General features: G+C 35.7%; 1 protein-coding gene across 1 annotated transcript in view; it reads left to right on the plus strand.

Annotated features, from left to right (window-relative positions):
* The window catches only part of LOC125663989 (tonsoku-like protein), a 48,701-nt gene that overhangs the window by 20,030 nt on the left and 8,750 nt on the right, over positions 1-19,921 (plus strand). Inside the window, exons 13-20 of the mRNA XM_056139551.1 lie at positions 3,508-3,588; positions 3,981-4,217; positions 4,461-4,575; positions 10,400-10,556; positions 14,934-15,797; positions 17,707-17,863; positions 18,275-18,353; positions 19,464-19,616. Coding sequence (XP_055995526.1) covers positions 3,508-3,588; positions 3,981-4,217; positions 4,461-4,575; positions 10,400-10,556; positions 14,934-15,797; positions 17,707-17,863; positions 18,275-18,353; positions 19,464-19,616 — 1,843 coding nt within the window. The remainder of the gene's footprint in view (positions 1-3,507; positions 3,589-3,980; positions 4,218-4,460; positions 4,576-10,399; positions 10,557-14,933; positions 15,798-17,706; positions 17,864-18,274; positions 18,354-19,463; positions 19,617-19,921) is intronic.

The following is a 19,921-nucleotide window of genomic DNA, read 5'->3' on the forward strand; positions in this document are numbered from 1 at the left end:
GGGGGGGGGGGGGGGGGGGGGGGGTCGGGCGGCAAATGATATTTTTATGTGTGGGTGGTCGTATTTTTTCATATTTTATTTGGTCCGTGGTTGGACTGTTAAAAAAATATTTATTATGGGTAGTTTCTATTGTTTTATTTTGTGCCATGTGGGTGTTGAGTTTTCAGAATATTTTTAGCTCTTCTGAGCCAAAGGCTCAAAGAGCTAATGCTATGGCCATTTGTGCGGTGTGTGTAAACTTTTTAGAAAAAGGGCTATAACTCAAGAACCCCTTGGCCAATTTTTTTCAAATTTGTTACAGGGTATCATTGGCCCAAGGGCTTTCATACATACTAAATAGAGGGATGTGACCCTTTAACAAGGGGAGATAATCAGGAAAATACAAACAAAAGTAGTGGTTGCTAAAAAATCTTCTTCTCAAGAACCACAGGGCAGATTATCACCAAACTTACACATAAGGATGAGGATATGTTGTAGATTAAAAATTGTTCAAGGCATTACCCTGGGGCAAAGGGCATGGTCTCAAGGTCACTTCAAAGTTGACCTAAATTTAAATTTTTTTTAAATTCTTTAAATCTTAGATATTTTAGTCATTATAAGGACTAGGATCATCAAATTTTGACAGTTGATGCATCTTAGGACCTTGTGTCAAGTTGTCTCAAAAGTAGGTCACGATGACCTACTTTTTGAATTTTGCAGATATTTATTTTAAAATTAATTTTGATGCATATCTTGGACACTTTGAAGCCTATGATCATCAAAACTTGTCAATTGGTGGATCATGGGACCTTGAAATGCGTCAACTGAAAAATAGGTCACCGTGACCTACTTTCTGAATTTTATGGCTTATCATTTATAGATATATTTTAAGTTGTTATTTCAAATACCGAGAGGTTTAGAATCATCAAATCTTGTAAGTTGATGCATCTTGAGGCCTTAAAACATATTTATAAAAAAGTAGGTCACAGTGACCTACTTTTTGAATTTTGCAGATATTCAAATTTCACATTTTCAATTTTAGATGCATATTTTGGGCACTGTAAAACCTAGGATCATCAAACTTTGTCAGTTGATGCATCTTCAGTCTTCGGTTTGTGTCGACCAAAAAGTAGGTCACCGTGACCTACTTTTGGTATTTGACAGCTAAATTACTATATTTCAGACACTATTTGACCTACAATCATCAAACTTTGTCAGTTGATGCATCTTGAGTCTTCGGAGTGTATTGACCAAAAAGTAGGTCACTGTGACCTACTTTTGGCATTTGACAGTTATATTTATATATTTTAGTCACTAATTGACCTACAATCATCAAACTTTGACAGTTGATGCATCTTGAGTCAACGGAGTGTGTCGACCAAAAAGTAGGTCACCTTGACCTACTTTTGGAATTTGACGTCTATATTTATATATTTCAAATACTATTTGACCTACAGTCATCAAACTTTGTCAGTTGATGAGTCTTGCATGTTCGAAGGGTTTCGACCAAAAAGTAGGTCTACTTGACCTACTTTTGGAATTGGACACCTATATTTATATATTTCAGATACTATTTGACCTACAGTCATCAAACTTTGTCAGTTGATGCGTCTTGCATGTTCAAAGGGTGTTGACAAAAAGTAGGTCACCTTGACCTACTTTTGGAATTGGACGGCTATATTTATATAATTCAGATACTATTTGACCTACAGTCATCAAACTTTGTCAGTTGTTGGGTCTTGCATGTTTGAAGGGTGTTGACGAAAAAAGTAGGTCACCTTGACCTACTTTTGGAATTTGACGACTATATTTATATATTTCAGATACTATTTGACCTACAGTCATCAAACTTTGTCAGTTGATGGGTCTTGCATGTTCGGAGTTCGCTGTCCAAAAAATAGGTCACCATGACCTACGATTGGAATTTGACAGCTATATTTCAATATTCAGATACTAATTGGCTTAAAATCATCAAACTTTGTCAGTTGATATTTCTTGGGTTCTCAAAATGTGTAAACCAAAAAGTAGGTCACATTGACCTACTTTTTTTGAATTCTTAGGATTTAACTAAAGATTTAGAATACTAAGAGGCTAAGAATAGAAATGGTGGGGTTGTACAATTTATCAGAAGAGCGATTCTAGGCCCTTGGGCCTCTTGTTATTGTTGCTCTTGTCGTGTTGGTTACAAAACGTCGGAGGGAAAATTGAAAACGTGCTTTCGAAATCGGAAGTAACATAGAACTATTCAAGTTGTCGCTCTTTGCAGCGCATAACTTTCCATTACGGCACTCTTCAAATTAGAGGCGCGTTTAGTAGGGTCCCTTTGGACGTGATGGCGGCGAACTCTGTTCTGTAGATTATTACAGTTTACAGTGCATCGATTTTGGGAATATTTTGAAACCAATAGGTATTCCATTTTCTAATAAAAATAGGCAAACCTTAGTTGATTTATACGAGGGTACCGATGCGTTATATTTATCAGTCGGTGTGATGGTGATATAGAGGCCTCCGGGCGCGGGCTCCATTAGAAGACGAACGATTTGTGGAAAAACATATCCATACCCATTTCATGATAATAGCATCGTTTGGACTCCCAATCTTTCCAACATTCCCGCCATAGATGCCTTTGATTGTTGATGTGACAACATTTCTTCAGAACTACTGTGATACAATGTCGCACAGGCATTACAGCGTCATTGACTAGAATGTTTGTCCCGAAAACCTCGCGAGATTTGTACCGTTTCCATTTTTAAAAATATTTTTGTGGTGGGTCTGGTTAGTTTTTTTTTTATTATTAGATGGGTCATTGTAAAATGAGTTTATTAATTTGATGGGTCATGGGGTAATTTTTTATTTTTTTTTTATGGGTGCTTGGTGTATACAAAAGGTGCCTCCCGACCCCCCCATGTATTTATTTCTGGAATAGCCCTAATATGAAATGCATGTTTATCATTCTTAAACAGATTAAATGTAATTTTTTATGAATAATAAATTATGTCATATGATACAACACATTGCATTCTAGATTTTTAACTACAGTGTATTATTAATTTTATTTTACAACTATTTAAACTGTACTTGAAATTTTTAATGATAAATTCCAAATACATGTAGTCATTTTCTCCATTGTACAAAATATTTGCGAAATTTTATCAATTAACTGCGGAAAATAGGCAACCTGTATTATTAGAGACCACCTGTCATATGTGACCTTTTTTCCTTTCTCCGTTGGACGGTCTCTTAATACAAGTTTGACTGTACTGTGAAGCGAAGGCTCCACAGACTTGTGAATGTGATATTTCAAGTCCAATTTACTGGCCCCTATTTTCAGAAAAGTGGCTAATTGCAAAGACTGCTGATGGAAAGAACATCACCAACTTTGAATATGCAATGTATTTTGGCATGATTGCACATTTGAAAGTGAATGCAAGTTTCTCTGGTTAAATATGATTTTTATTTGTAATTTATTAAATTTGAATTTTTTTATTATGTGATATTGTATATTTAATACATTTGATTGCATTGTAGAGAAATGAAAAGGGTGAGACACCTCTTCATAGAGCCTGTATAGAAGGGAACCTGAAGAAAGTGGAGAGACTTATAGAACAGGTGCATGATTTACTTAAGGCTATTTACAAGTACATTTCAAAGAAAAGGAGATGTACTGGTTTGCACTCGTTGATTGGTCAGTGATAAAGTGTCGTCTGCTTAAGAATTCTGATTAACAGACATGAAACTTAAAGTTACATATGCTATAGTTTTTATAGTAGATTTTGATAAAAATATCAATACTATGGTAGTCTATGAATAAAGTAAAACAAAATACTATTACATATGCATATTTATTCCAGTTCTTGATGATGAAAATTGCAGAAGGACAATATATTTATATTTCTGTATTTTATAAAACATTCTTGGAAAGAATTGCTGCTCTTAGAAATATCCACAGTCTAGAGTTTGTGTGCTGTTGCTTCAAACTCTCGGTGTTGCTTTATAAATAGGGTCACCAAGTAAACCCCAGGGACTATTGTGGTTGGATTCCGCTACATGAGGCAGCCAACCACGACTTTTATGATGTAGTGCAATATTTACTTGAGCATGGTGCTGCTGTAAATGACAGGGGTGGACAACATTGTGGAGGGGTCACACCGCTCATTGATGCAGCTAGCTGTGGCAACATGGAAGTTATGGAGTTGCTGATATCTAAAGGAGCTAATGTGCTAGCTAAGGATGATGAGGTAAAAAATGTGAAGCAAATTCACGCCTCTTATATCGACCATATTATGGTATTGTGAGTTTCTTAAGTGAGTTCTTTAATATTTAACGAGATCATTTCTCAGTTTTTGATATATAGTGATGTACAAAACTTTGAAATTGGACTTGCAATGCAGCATTATGGTATCTAGTATTATGCAGTGTTGGTATTTACTTTAACGATACTTCGGTAGTTTGTGATTACAAGTCATTTTCCTTATTTCCAGGGAAATACCGCTCTGGACTGTTTAAGAGCCTGGAGGCAGAGATGTGACAACATTGCGGAGGATCTTGCAGCAAAATTTACGTCACTGGAGCAAACATTACAGAAGAGACTTCCAAGTACAGTGTATTAAATATAATGGGTATTTTTGTGGTTGCGAAGTTTTGCGGGTTGATCTGGAAAAGGTAGCAAAATTATTCTGCATTTCCAATTTCTGTAGTTACATTATACTGATGCACCTAGATAACATCTTAAGTTTGTTGTTTAGAATATTTTGTGAATGTGATTTTTACGAATTTTTCTTATCCTCAAAATTCCGCAAAAAATGGACCACCACAAAAAATACCCATTGCATGGTAAATATATGGTTAATACGGACAGGGAAATTTTCTCCCTAAGCTATTTTCGTCTCAACACTTTGAAAATTGACGTCTACGATTTTAAATTTCCAAAGCTGTTTCTCTGTATATCATTTTTTTCTGTATGTATACAAATTCCTCCTTGTTTGTGAGCATTTCTGAATTACGGAAAATGAATCTGTGGAAATTTGATAACAAGGTTGGTTTTTGAAATAAGAGTTATCTCTCTTTTCTTGTAAATGTTGAGTATACAATGAACTGTGTTTTTGTACTAGTAAGGTCATAAAAAGTTCAGCTGTCCCCTGTGAGGCATTTTTTAAAAAAGGTGTGTATTCAGAGCTAGAAATAATTCCTTTTATTCACTTGGGCTATCAACTTAAATTTTACTGGTCATTTGATAACTTTTACTGTCCTTTTGGACCAGTGGTTATAAAAATGACTGGCCCAAATCACGAATACCCTATATGTGTTGATTAAATAATTTTTTGTTGAAAATTTCCTCATTGCATGTCAGTGTCTTGCTTACCCCAAAAGTCCATATAACTCAAAATAAGCCCTTTTAAAAAATACCTTCACTGGATATTATCCAGGGGTGTGGTTTTCCCTCTTTTCAGAAAAAAATCCTCTGATTCGCTCAATTTTCCCAAAATAAAAAAAACAACAACGAAACACTTCCTGTTTGATTTAAAGTGACAGAAAATAATATATTTCCAGGTAGGGTGACTCACCATGAGGTGTTTTCCTCCTTTTATGACCAGTTTTCTCTCTGATTTCCGAGGAATTCAGTCACATCTCTGTATAACAGAACTATCAGATTACTTAAAAATAGTGAAAATTTAATATGTGTAAATTTACTGTATACTTTAGGGTCTAATTCCCAGGGGGAAAAACATTCAGAAGAAACCTTGCAGTATGTGCGATATATTGCCACAATGCTGATTTTCATCCTTTTATACAAATTTAAAAAAAAACCTAAAAGGTGTTGAATTTAGATTGACAGCATCCTCCTCAATAATCATTTTGATGAAATTAAAGAAAAACAAATCATGGAATTCTGTGCATATAAGAAAAGTGTATTACCAGATTCATTCACATGAATTATCAGCGATCTCATATTGCTACCTGCCAGTAATATCACATACCTGTACCATTTATACAATGAAAGAGCTTCTGTGAAATGTACATGTGTCTTGTTTTCGCATTAAATGTTTTCTTTGATTTTACATTTATTATGCTAGTAAACAGAGCAGGTGTACAGACAAGTTTAATAAACGCAATATGAAAATTTGTCTGCATATCCATTTCATGGTTTTCAAATTTCACAATTAATGTAAAAAAAATAATCAATGAATTTGATACTTTGAAATTTACTGCTTAATTATACCCCCCGAACGAAGTTCTGGGGGGTATATGGGAATCACTCTTGTCTGTCTGTCCGTCTGTCTGTCTCCAGATTCGTGTCCGGGCCATAACTTCTTTGTTCTTTGACATAGGCATACCATATTTGGCACACAGGTGGATCACCATGAGACGATGTGTCGGGTACCTTCATGACCTCTATATGACCTTGACCTTTGACCTTAAGGTCAAAATTAAAGGGTTTTTTTTTTTACAATGGATTTGTGTCCGGGCCATAACTTCTTTGTTCTTTGACATAGACATACCATATTTGACACATGATTGTATCACCATGAGACGATGTGTCATGTATCTTCATTACCTCCATATGACCTTGACCTCAAGGTCAAAATTAAAGGTTTTTTACAATGGATTCGTGTCCGGGCCATAACTTCTTTGTTCTTTGACATAGGCATACCATTTTTGACACATGAGTGTATCACCATTAGATGATGTGTCATGTACCTTCATGACCTCCATATGACCTTGACCTCAAGGTCAAAATTAAAGGGTTTTACAATGGGATTCATGTCAGGGCCATACCTTCTTTGTTCTTTGACATAGGCATACCGTATTTGACACATGAGTGTATCACCATGAGACGATGTGTCATGTACCTTCATGACCTCCATATGACCTTGACCTCAAGGTCAAAATTAAAGGTTTTTACAATGGATTCATGTCAGGGCTATAACTTCTTTGTTCTTTGACATAGACATACCATATTTGACACATGAGTGTATCACCATAAGACGATGTGTCATGTACCTTCATGACCTCCATATGACCTTGACCTCAAGGTCAAAATTAAACGTTTTTACAATGGATTCGTGTCAGGGCCATGACTTCTTTGTTCTTTGACATAGGCATACCATATTTGACACATGAGTGTATCACCATGAGATGATGTGTCAAGTACCTTCATGACCTCTATATGACCTTGAACTTTAACCTCAAGGTCAAAATTGATTATAGGGTTTTGACATAGTCATACCATAAGACATGGGTGTATCACCATGAGACTATGTGTCATGTACATTCATGACCCCTTTATGACCTTGACCATTGATCTCAAGGTCAAAATTATAGGTTTATGCCATGGATTTGTGTTCGGACTATATCTTCCATTTTCTTCTACAAAGGCATACCATATATTTAGGTCACCTGAATCATTCAGGTGACCTATTGCTATCTGTTTTTGTCCTTCGTCGTGCGTTGACATTTGAACATTTTCAGCTTCTTCTCTGAAACCCCTGAACCAATTTCAACCAATTTTGGCATATAGCATCTGTGGGTGGAGGGGAACAAAAATTGTGAAATTCGTGGTCCCTGCCCCCCTGGGGCCTGAGGGGTGGGGCAAAAGCCATCAAAATGAGTGTAATTTTAAAAAATCTTCTTCTTTACTCCTGGACATCAAGAAGCCAAACTGTGGGCATAATTATAATGAGCGTTGAGGCCTCTACCAAAATTGTGAAATTCATGGCCCCTGGGGCAGGGGTTCTTGTGTTAGGGTGGGGCTGTATTGGTCATATAGTGAAAATGTAGAAATTCTTTGAAAATCTTCTTCTCTGTCTCTGGGTATTAAGTAGACAAACTAATAGCATGGTAATGATGAGCAAGGATGCCTCTTTAAAAATTGTGAAATTCATGGCCCCTGGATCAGGGGTTCTTGTGTGTTAGGGTGGGGGGGTATACTGGAATCGGGTTGTCCGTCTGTAGACGCAATGGTTTCCGGGCTCTAAAGCGTTATCCTATCCACCTATCATCACCATATCATATATATGGACTACCCATGGGATGAAGATGTTCCCTATCGATTTTGGGGTCCAAAGGTCAAACGCACTGGACATCGAAGTAGCAATATGGTTTCCGGGCTCTAAAGCGTTATCCTTACCACCTACCGTCACCATATCATACATATGGACTACCCATGGGATGAAGATGTTCCCTATCGATTTTGGGGTCAAAAGGTCTAAGGTCACGCGCACTGGACATCGAAGTAGCAATATGGTTTCCGGGCTCTAAAGCGTTATCCTTTCCACCTACAGTCACCATATCATACATATGGACTACCCATGGGATGAAGATGTTCCCTATTGATTTTGGGGTCAAAAGGTCAAAGGTCACGCGCACTGGACATCGAAGTAGCAATATGGTTCGGTTTGTCATGCCATTTGTTTTTTACACTTAGAAAAGAGGTAGTTTATACAGTGGAACCCCGTTATTACGTTTTCCATTTTGTCACGATAAAATAACGTAATACCGGGGGCAACGTAATAAACGTTCCCAGTGAAATCCATTAAAAATATCATTTGGAAATTGTATATCGTCCGTTGGTACTCCGTGAAGGGGTGTGTGAATATATCTTTACTGTTTCTTTGTTTAAAAGACTATTATTCTTTGTTTTATTTACATCTTATCTTTAATGTCCGTAATTCTTCATGTTCTTATCCCTTTTCTTTATTTCTGGTGTAGGATACATAGGATGTTTTGATAAACGTTTTTTTTTTTCTGCATTCGTTTGGACCGCCATTCCGTTCAACTTTAAAACAATGCGTTCATGTAAATTTCTATCAATAACTCGTTCCGGTTCGTATTCAACATTTGTATTAAAAAAATAACAAAACATCGTTTTATTAAGTTCTCTAATTACACAATACACAGCACAATAAAAAAAAAAATCCCACCCCAAAACAACAAAACTATAGACACAAAACGCACACGATACCCAACACTTACACACTTTTCTCACCAACGATAAACACGGAGAACAATTTAAGCGCAATCCACATAAAAAAAATATATAATGATGCACGAAGATTTCATTTATAACGCTAAATGATGGCACTAAAATCACGTACGCATCAAGGGATTTTAGAATATTCACTGAGGTAAATGCCGTGCGCGAATCGGCCGATAACACAGGACAGTTTGATTGGTGTATGTATGGACGAGATTTACGAACACCCAAGCTGCTTGTCCAAACAACGGACAATTTTTTAATTGACCACCTTTCGTCACCTATGTCCAAGCAGTTACCCAAGCGATTTTAACAATGCTACGATAAATCTTGTCTTTCATGTTCGGTACCAAAGCTTTCCGTAAATAGAGTTTTAATAGCGAAGGTAATCAACACTCAGGTGGTTGAGAAATTATTTCTTCGATTATCAAAATATGAAAAATGAAGTAAATTTCATAGAGTACAATGTCTAAATAAACATTATTTAATTGTTTATCACTGGCTTCTATACAGGGTATTCACCTGTATTGATGTCGCTATAGATCTATCGAAGCGTGATCAGTCAAGCGTCTTTAATCCCCAAACAGACCAGGAAATTTACGTGGTGACTGCCTCAGACAGTCAAGGTGTGAATGGCTTATTATTTTGAGTATCATTATTGAATAATTAGGGGTTTATTACGTTTTTGTCGGAATTTTTACAACGTAATACCGAGTCCCGGCATCTTAGGGCAACGTAATAACGAGGTCTATTTTATATAGGTTTGTTAAGAAATGATTTTGTGCTTTGAAATTCCAACGTAATATGCGGACTAACGTATTAAAGGGGGAACGTAATAACGGGGTTCCACTGTACCTATTACCACCAACACCCTTTGGGAGATTGGGGTAAGCGGGGGGTATTCTTAGTGAGCATTGCTCACAGTACCTCTTGTTTAAAAAGGATTATTGATTGAACATAAAAATGACACATGTACTTCATGACCACATAGCTATTCAATGTTTCTTCCATCCAAAAGTAAAATTCTTATATTTAAATACAAACCTAATTCAAACATTGGAAGGTTGTTACATGATACTCAGGTGACCTATAAGGCCCCTGGGCCTCTTGTTACACTTGGGGAAAGAGGTAATTTATACCTATTAACAACACCCTTTGCGAGATTGGGGTAAGCGGGGGGGTATTCTTAGTGAGCATTGCTCACAGTACATCTTGTTTATTATACGCATGTATGTGAAATAGACTGAGCAGCAACAACTGGCTTACCATGCTCAGGTCCATTTTTGATTGGTTTTATAACATAAGGGGCTCAGTGTTAAGACAATGTTTTGTCAAATGAAGTGGCAATAGCAGGGATATGAATATCATTTTTATTGTGCAATAAAGTACAAAGTTTACAAGTTAGTTTAATAGGAATTTTTTTTACGTTTTCAATGTAAATTGCAGATGCGCCTTTAGTAAGAGAAGAAACCCATAACATTTCCTCATTATCCCAGTCTCCACATTCAATGCCATCACTGGTCCAACAAAAGAGGAAAGGAAATGACCATAGTATGCCATCACTGGTCCAACAAAAGAGGAAAGGAAATGACCGTAGTATGAGGTAAAAGTGGTTTTAAATCGCAGAAATATTTTTGATCTGGTGGAATTACATTTTAGTACAAATTGTTGTAGTATTTTGTTTTAGATTTACATGAGAATTAATTTGATGTGGCCTTATGTTGTTTTGTTTTAATAGAGTGACTTCTGAGAATTAATTTGATGTGGCCTTATAGTGTTTTGTTTTAATAGAGTAACTTCTGAGAATTAATTTGATGTGGCCTTATAGTGTTTTGTTTTAATAGAGTGACATGAGAATTAATTTTATGTGGCCTTATAGTGTTTTAATAGAGTGACATGAGAATTAATTATGTTCCCCAAACAAAGTTTGGGAACATATTGTTTTTACTCTGTTTCTTATTATTATTATGTTCCCCAAACAAAGTTTGGGAACATATTGGTTTTACTCTGTTTCTTCTTATTATTATTATTATTCTTTCTTTATTCTTGTCACACTTTTTTGTCCACGAGTGTTCTCAGAAACTACTGAAGGGATCAAGATGAAACCTTTTTAGGATGATAGAATACTCTATGTAGATGTGCGGAACGAACGTCATTTTGTCTGAAAATGCATGCATGTGCATGCACGTGCATTGTATTTTTTGTTTACAAACTTTGGAATGCGTCTAACTTTTTTATTTTTCAATGAAATCGTTTGATATTTATATTGCAGGTATAACTTGAGACCCTTAACTGTTTGGCATCGTCAAAATTTCAATTCTGCACGCGCATGCACGTGTGCTTCAGTTTCATTGGATAATACAAAACCGTTTATAACTTTCATGTAAATTAAGACAATTTGATGATATTTACAGGACAGGTAAAGATTATAAATATCTACAAATCCATGTTATAAAAATTGCAAATGCGCATGCGCACGCACGTGCATTGACATTTGAATATTCAATTAATTCAATGACCATAACATTTTTGGTTTTTTTTAAAATCTTTTCAAACTTGTACTGAGTATGTATCTTGATATTCTTAATAAAAGTGTACAGTCATAATTACCATCCGGCACGTGCATGCACGTGTGCTAAATTCTGATTGGACGATTTTCAAATCGCCATAACTTTCTTATAAATGATGGAAACAATATGAAATTTATACTGTAAGTATATCTATCAAATGTCTATTGAATGACATCAACATTGATGCTGAGTCATACTCACGTGCCCGTGTATGCACGTGCATATCTTTTTTTTCATTTTTCGGATACAAAAATGGTCATAACTATTGAATTAAAAACTGAAATGAATTCAAATTTACCCTGAGGATCTATGACATGAATGTCTATGAAATGGTGTCAACAAATTTTCCATTATCAAAATCGCGTGCGCGTGAATGCGCGTGCATTGTAATTTTTATGTCTAAATTTAAGTATTGGTCTATAACAGTTTGAGATTTCAATGAATAGGTTTGAAAATTAGGTTGCAGGTATGTTTTGGGCCTCTCAATTTATTAATAGTCTCAAAATCATTTCCCTGCACGCACATGCACGTGAGCTTAATTCTGATTGGACGATTTTGAAATCCCAATAACTTTCTGATGTGTGAAGCAATCGATACCAAATTCATATAGTAAGTATATTGTTCAAATGTCTATTGAATAGCATCAACAAAATTGCTGTGTGGTACTCACGCGCACGTGTATGCACGTGCATTGATTTCAGTCTTTGTAGTTTTGAGTTGCCGTTAATTTCTCGTTTTTCATTGAACAGTTGTGAAACTTCTTTTGTACTCATATAGTCAGACTTGTAATGTATCGAGATGGTCGAATTATTTATATGCACATACGTGCACATGCACAAAACTCTCAGATCTTTATAACTGATTTGAACTAGTATGAAATGGACTGAACGTTATAATATAGTCATATATTCACATGCTAAACAGTTTGCAATGGTCAAAACAACTTGTAGTGAAATAAATGTCACCACTTACTAAATGGGGGAATGTTTGGGGAACATCTGTAACGGTCCCCGTTACAATAAGTCCTAGTTATTATTCTTTTTCTCCGGTACTTTTTTGTCCGGTAGTGTTCTCAGAAACTACAAAAGGGATCGATATGAAACTTTCCAGGATGATAGTATAGCGTTTGTAGATGTGCATAGTGATAGTCATTTTGTTTGCACGTGCATGCACGCGCGCGCACGTGCATTGCAATTTTGGTACAAAAAATGGAAAATCAGAATATTGAAGGAAGCGATATAAAACCTAAATAGGATGATAGTATATCATTTGTACATATGAAAAATAATAGTTATTTTGCCAGCACACGCACGCATGCGCGTGCACGCGCATTACAAAATTTGTACGATAACTTTGGAATCAGTCTAACTTTGTTGTTCATTGAAATGGCTTGAAATTCATATCATAGGTAGATATTGAGACCCTTAACTGATTTACATGGTCAAAATTACCAATTTGCACGTGCATGCACGTGCGCTTCATTTTGATTGGATAATGCTAAAACGTTTGTAACTATCTTATTTATGAAGCGAATGAGATGATATTCACAGCATATGTAGACAATATGTGTATCTATATGTTTGTGTAACAAAAAATGCCAACGCGCATGCGCGTGCAACGTTTTTTAAATGTTCAATTTTTAAAGGACGATAACGTTTTTGTTTTTCATCAAATTCTATTCATATTAGGGGTTTAGATGTATCTTGGTACTCCTTACAAATTGCTGTGGTTAGAATTACTGCTCAGCACGTGCATGCACGTGTGCTGATTTCTGATTGGACGATTTTAAAATCGCTATAACTTCCTTATATTTGGTGGAAACGTTATGAAATTCATACTGTGGGTATATGATACAAATGCCTGTTGAACGACATCAACAAAAATTCGGAATCATGTGCGCGTGTATGCGCGTGCAACGCTTTCTTTCATTTTTTTGGTACTGAAATGACCATATTGAACGTACTACATGTAATTAAAGGCTAAAATAAAATGATTTTTTGCTATAAATTCACAAGGACATCACTTTTTAATTAGGGGAGGTTTGGGGAACATATGTAACGGTCCCCGTTACAATTAGAACTAGTTTTATGTGGCCTTATAGTGTTTTGTTTTAATAGAGTGACATGAGAATTAATTTTATGTGGCCTTATAGTGTTTTGTTTTAATAGAGTGACTTCTGAGAATTAATTTTATGTGGCCTTATAGTGTTTTGTTTTAATAGAGTGACTTATGAGACACTCATAAAAAAGATGAAACTTGTTCAAGGCTGTTGCTGTAAATCACAAATCATTTGTGAGAACTTTATTTTGGTGTAAAGTGCCAGGGATGTGAAAATAATGCACTTGTGGATAAATTTTGTATTTAAGAAATGAAACTTTTAATTCATTTCTTGATGCATGTATCAAAGGAATGCGCATAGCGCATTGATGAAAATGTTTTCCGTCCAATTTCGCCTTTGATACCTGCATCAAGAAAAGAATTAGTTTCATTTCTGATCATTGGATTGTTTTTTGAATAGAAAAACAAATAGTTTCTCTCATCAAAAAGCTTTGATTAACTTTTTCGAAATGGCGCATAGGAATACATGTACGTAACGATGAAAACAACAACAAAACTGGCTGTGCGTTCAGGTCAGGTGGAGTTACTGTGCAGAATTAAATGGATTTTCGCCAAATTAAAGGTGCAATGGTTAAAAACTGAATTAGATATAAATGAAGAGAACAAGCAGTGACTTGATATACTTGTATGCTGCATTGTGTTTGAGGAGACGTTAAACACTGGTTGTGTCGTGGTAACGGTAGAATGCGACTGCTCCATTTCAATATCAAGTAAAAAGCTTAACACCTCATCTTAATCGCTCTCGAGTCCCATATCACGCAGTTCAATTTCATTAATATCTCTTAAGATCAAAAGTTGCCACTTGCTCCGTCATGTTAATGAACTTGTTAAGCAGACGATGCATACCGAGAAGTCGTGTAATCTGTCTACTTCTTCTACCAGTCAGTGTCCTACGTCATCAAGTTTACTATTTTGCCCCATCATCCCTATGTGTTGTTTCTTTAAATTAATTTGGTTGTGTTTATGTTGGTAGTAATGAAATTAAAAAAATCAAATGAATATATTTCGTTTACAATGCTTTTTGTGAAAATTCACATTCTATAAATAGTGCTAAAATTAGAGCAGGGAAGACACATTCCAGAGAAAAGTAGTCCCGTGTGCTTAGTTCAGATGAACTCCAAACAAAATTTTTTAAATTAGAAATCAACTGAATTTTTCATCCAATCAAAGGGGGGGGGGGGGGTATTAGTCCCATTAGGACAGTTCTAGTTTGCATCAGTTACACATGAATCACAGAAATAGTGTAGTGAAATTTATTCAAAATGATATAGAGTATGTAAATTCATTTCCAGGAGAACACTCTCATCAGGGTCTGAAAGTGATGAAATTCCAGAGACTGGTGCTACCAGACCTACAGAGGACACTCAGGACCAGTATCCCAATCCTCTACTGCAGAAAGAAAAGCCGTCAAAACATGCCACCGATTTCTACAAAAGTGCAATGAGAGCTGTGGGACAGAGTGCTACCAAAATGAAGACTGCATCAAGGCCTTCTACTTCAAAATCCCCAAAAGAAATGCAACCATTTTTAGCAGGGGAAGAAATACAGGATGATGATTGGCTGATTGATGATATTGGACCAACCAATAAAAAGAGGAGATTGGATGTCAATGATGTCTTTTTGAAAAGTCAAGTACCATCTAGTCAAAGGAGACCTAAGAGAAAGAAACATTCAGATGAACCTGACAGGTCGAGAGATCTTGATGTTGACGATGAGAATAGTAATGATGATACAGATACTGCTGTACAATTTGTAACAGAAAATTTATTTCAGGATGATTATAATGACGTTAACAGACCTACAGGTCACCAGGATATTGCCTTGTTAAGTGATAGTGAAAACAGCAATGACAGTGTAAACATGATTCCTAGGCGACTCACTCGCAAACCAAGGCAGTTAAAATTGACGAATTTTGGTGTCATGAAATCGAACAGTTGTGTATCTGATGAAAGCACAGCTGAAAATGTCAACTCTTTACAAGGTTTAAGCTGTCAATCAAATCCAGTGAGATCTGGAGCTGTAATATCTAATACTGGAGTGACACTTTCCACAAGTCAGGCAGCACCAGGATACTTAACACAGTCTGTGGCATTTCCAGTGGGAACACTTAGAGTAACAGTCAAAGATAAGAAGCTATTGGTACCTGTCTTTGAAAAGTAAGTTATGAAAAAGTGAAGCTTTCAATTGGTGTTTAAAAATATGATCATATTAGATGTATGGATTTTTTGCAAAGAAAAAAATGCAATTCTACACGACACCAAATCTTTTCACAGTGTAAGGAATTCGGGTGTATATACAGGACTGATTGCTTTGTGAAAGTTGTCAGCTTGACAAAAATTTGCAATCAAAATCCCAAACAATGCACATGTAACTGGATTTTTTCTTCTTACCGATATTTATTTAAGAAATCGATTTCATTTTTATAAAGAAAAATACATGAGGGCATCTGATTAAAATCCAGTTCTTTGATTCGCTAACGCAGATCGCTACACAAGGATCTTCTATTATACCATGATTTCCCTGATAAACACAATCAATATATTAAGTAGACATTAATGCAGCTTATCTAGTTTGAACCCATAATATGGCAGTCACGTGAGGGTGAACTTACCTTAAAAAGAAAATATTTTGTTTCATACAAACAAGAAATACGGTTTCATCAATAATTAGATAATTAACAAAATTTACTAGTCAATACTGTGTGCAATTTTGTTTAAATGAATACACAAAATACATGTACATGTTGATTAATGAAATTATAAAAATGTAATATTGTGTTTTCAAAGCAACTTTTGTTTTGTGAATAAGTGAAGGAGGTATGCTTGAATTATAATCATGATATTAGAAAGTGAGTATCAAAAAATATTGCAATACTTTGAGGAAAGTATTAAAATACACTTGGTAAAATCACAATACAAAAATTCTAGTGATATTCATCTTGGTTCTTACACGAAGCGACCGGCATTACATGACCTTAAAAACAGATGACCTGTGGCATGGCAGGCATTGGCACAATAAAGAACCCTCACTGCCACAGCTGTAATGCATAGGTCAAAATTTCTTGCACTTCACATAAAGCTGGTGAGATCTCTTGCGTGAGTGAGAAATTCTCGAATGGAACTTTAAACAATATAAGACGTTATGTTTGTTTGCACCCACCATAAAAGAATAATTCCTTTGTAAAGACAAGATAATTCATTTATTTAGCATAAATGACAAGGAACAAACGTAAATAAAATACACAGTGCCTGTTGCATGATTGATTGTATCTTGCTTAACGTCTCGAGAGAGAATTTTTCACTCATATGGAGACGTCACCAAGACCGGTGAAGGGCTTCAAATTTAGGCCTATGCTCGGCGCTTACGGCCTTTGAGCAGTGAGGGTTCTTTGGCATGCCACACCTACTGCGACACGGGACATGCATTTTTAAGGTCATCTCCGAGGACCCGTGACATTCACACCTGATGTCGAGTGTTTGGCGATGGAACTGTCACTACCTGTTTTAACGACTTAGATTTGAACCTCGGCCTCCCGCATGTGAAATGAACACTCTAATCTCTAGGCCACCGCAGCGGTTACCTGTTGTATGAAGATTTACACATTATGTATAGATAATTGAAATATGGAACCAGGTAAACATATAACTAATAAAAAAGGTTGCTTAAATTACATTATGCACTAATATGGTAAATTATGTTCAACCTGAAAATATTTGTATTTTACCAAAAATAGTGGGACTAGCACAGAGGTCTGAGGAGAGACTAGAAAATATAAAAAAAAAAAAAAATAAAGGTGTGGACTTCAAACAATATGCAAAATAGATAAATGTATAGTAGTTTCATAATACACTATGTATTTGTGTGTGTGTATCACAGCTAACTTTCCAAATATATTAGCATGTTTAGTAGTAGCAGATTAGTACTCTGGCAAAATTAATGTTTGTGATTTTCAGTCAGGTGTGCTGTTATTTTGTTTACTGCTGTTATTTTGTTTACTGCTGTTATTTTGTTTGCTGCTGTTATTTTGTTTGCTACTGTTATTTTGTACATGTGTTTACTCTGTAGAGATGTCAACAGCACTGTTTCATGGCTTGCCCGAGAGACTGCCTCCAGATACTACAAACTGACTGGATTACAGTGTGTTCTAAGCATCCAGCTGGGAGATGGATCAGTTCTTAGTCCAGATGACCCAATCACACTCCTGCTAGCATCAAATGAAGAGGTAGCCTTTTCACTATTCCATGTGTATGAGCATCAGTGAAGATCTTTCAGTATAGGAATAATTGTGTCCCATAGAGGACCAATAGTAATCAACACAAATGTTGTAGATCAGTGGGTTTGTCATTGGTGTCAGTAACTTTTCACATCATCAAATTCTTGGAAACTGCTGTGCTAGTTTTTAAGTAAAGGGTATTCAAGTTTGTTCAAATGAAGAGCCATGCTTCTTTCAAGGGCAGATAATTAAGGAATTGGAAATGGCTTACAATCATATGTTCACCATTGGGCAATACAATATTTTGGTCCCCAGGTTCAATTGTTTTTGTGGAAAGTTTGAATGGATAGCTGCTTTTTTTTTTGCAACCCTGCATGTACAACTTATTTTATATAATGAATGTCTTCTTGAATGTTACAGATTAGGGGTGCAGTGGAGAGTTTTGACCTGCCACCAATGTCACAGCAGTATGAACAAGCCTGTCAGGAGTTTGGTTGTAGTAAGTAAACATTAGTATCATTGTTTCCAATGCACAGGTAGCTGTAGTTTGTGTCTGATAAAATTGATACAGGTGACTAGAAATAACTCACAGTTACAGGTGACTCTAGATAATTCAGTTACAGGTGACTCGAGATAACTCAGTTACAGGTGACTTGAGATAACTCACAGTTACAGGTTGATTACTTTCAGGCTAACTCCCTACTTAATATACATTTATTTTACAAGACATTTATTTCTGGCAACAATAAAACATACATGTATCATTGATGCATGATACTTGTATTTGAATTATAAAAATGGAAATCTGAAGTACACACAGATATAGTATACAACATGTATGTTGTCAAAACAGGTAGTAACTGTTCCATCACCAGACGACCGCCATTAAATGTGAAAGTCACGGGTCTTCAGTTACGACTTTCAAAATTTAGGTGTCTTGTAGTAGGTGTTACATGTTAACGAATCAGACTGGTTCCTGGAAACAATAGGCATGATGCAGGAATGCACCATTTCTGGATTTCATTTCCTATGGGTAATTAATAAGATTTACCGTTATATTATAAGAAATGTGTATATTGCAATGATATTTGGATAAATGGTACGAAAGTTTTGGTTTATTTCCTTATAAGAATTGCAGTTGTCAAGAATGTGAAATATTCTTGTATGGCATGCTTCTTTTTTTCGTCGCTCATGTGCTACCACCGAATACTGCAAAATGAATGATTATTATCCTTGGACTTTAATCCTTTCACTTCAAGAGGTGAGAATTTAATAGATCAAGAATGAATTTGTTTAGTTATATATAAAGAGATCAAGAACTTCAAGAGTCACCTGTACCTGTTAACTTGATATAATTTTTGTATGTAAATGTGTTTTTATGACCCATTAGAGATACAATGTAGTTGACTGACTTTTTAATATGTATGTTTGTTAAAGCTTGTAAATCGCCATAATTTCACTAGTTATATGATAAAGCTCATTGTGTCTACAAATTGTGGTGGTTACTGTGTTACTGGCCATTATTGGTCGAAGTTTCATGAACTCTCATCTTGCGATCTTGTTTCAGAATTTTTTCATTTCCTGATTGGCAATAAATCTTCACTTTCAGTAAGCTACAGAAACATCAAAACTATCTTACTCCAGGCAGATTCAAACGGTGGCCGACTGAACTTTGAGGCATTGGCTCTGCGTCCTATACAGCTAAAGCCATTATTTAAGGCGATTCAGTTCCAGCACAGCGTGACAGAGATTTGCCTCAAAGGTACTCTATAGTTTCCAAAGTTGCAGGTTCACGCATTCGAAATAAGGGAAATAATTTACAGAGTTGAAACGAATACCTAGAAATCAATGTTTGAATATTCAGGACTGCTATAATTCTATTCATATTTGAATATTCGTCAGTGCCATGTATGTAATATTTATCGTTGTGTGTTAACAATTGAATGTTTCTAACTTCTCGATAACTATTGTTCCAATTGTTTTCAAATTTGTAATGAAGCATCTTTAGGAGGGCATAAATTGTAAATTTCATTTTTCCAGCACCCCAAGGGCCATAGGGACTAGACA

This window comes from Ostrea edulis, chromosome 1, assembly GCF_947568905.1.
Source record: "Ostrea edulis chromosome 1, xbOstEdul1.1, whole genome shotgun sequence".
NCBI classification, from domain to species: Eukaryota; Metazoa; Mollusca; class Bivalvia; order Ostreida; family Ostreidae; genus Ostrea; species Ostrea edulis.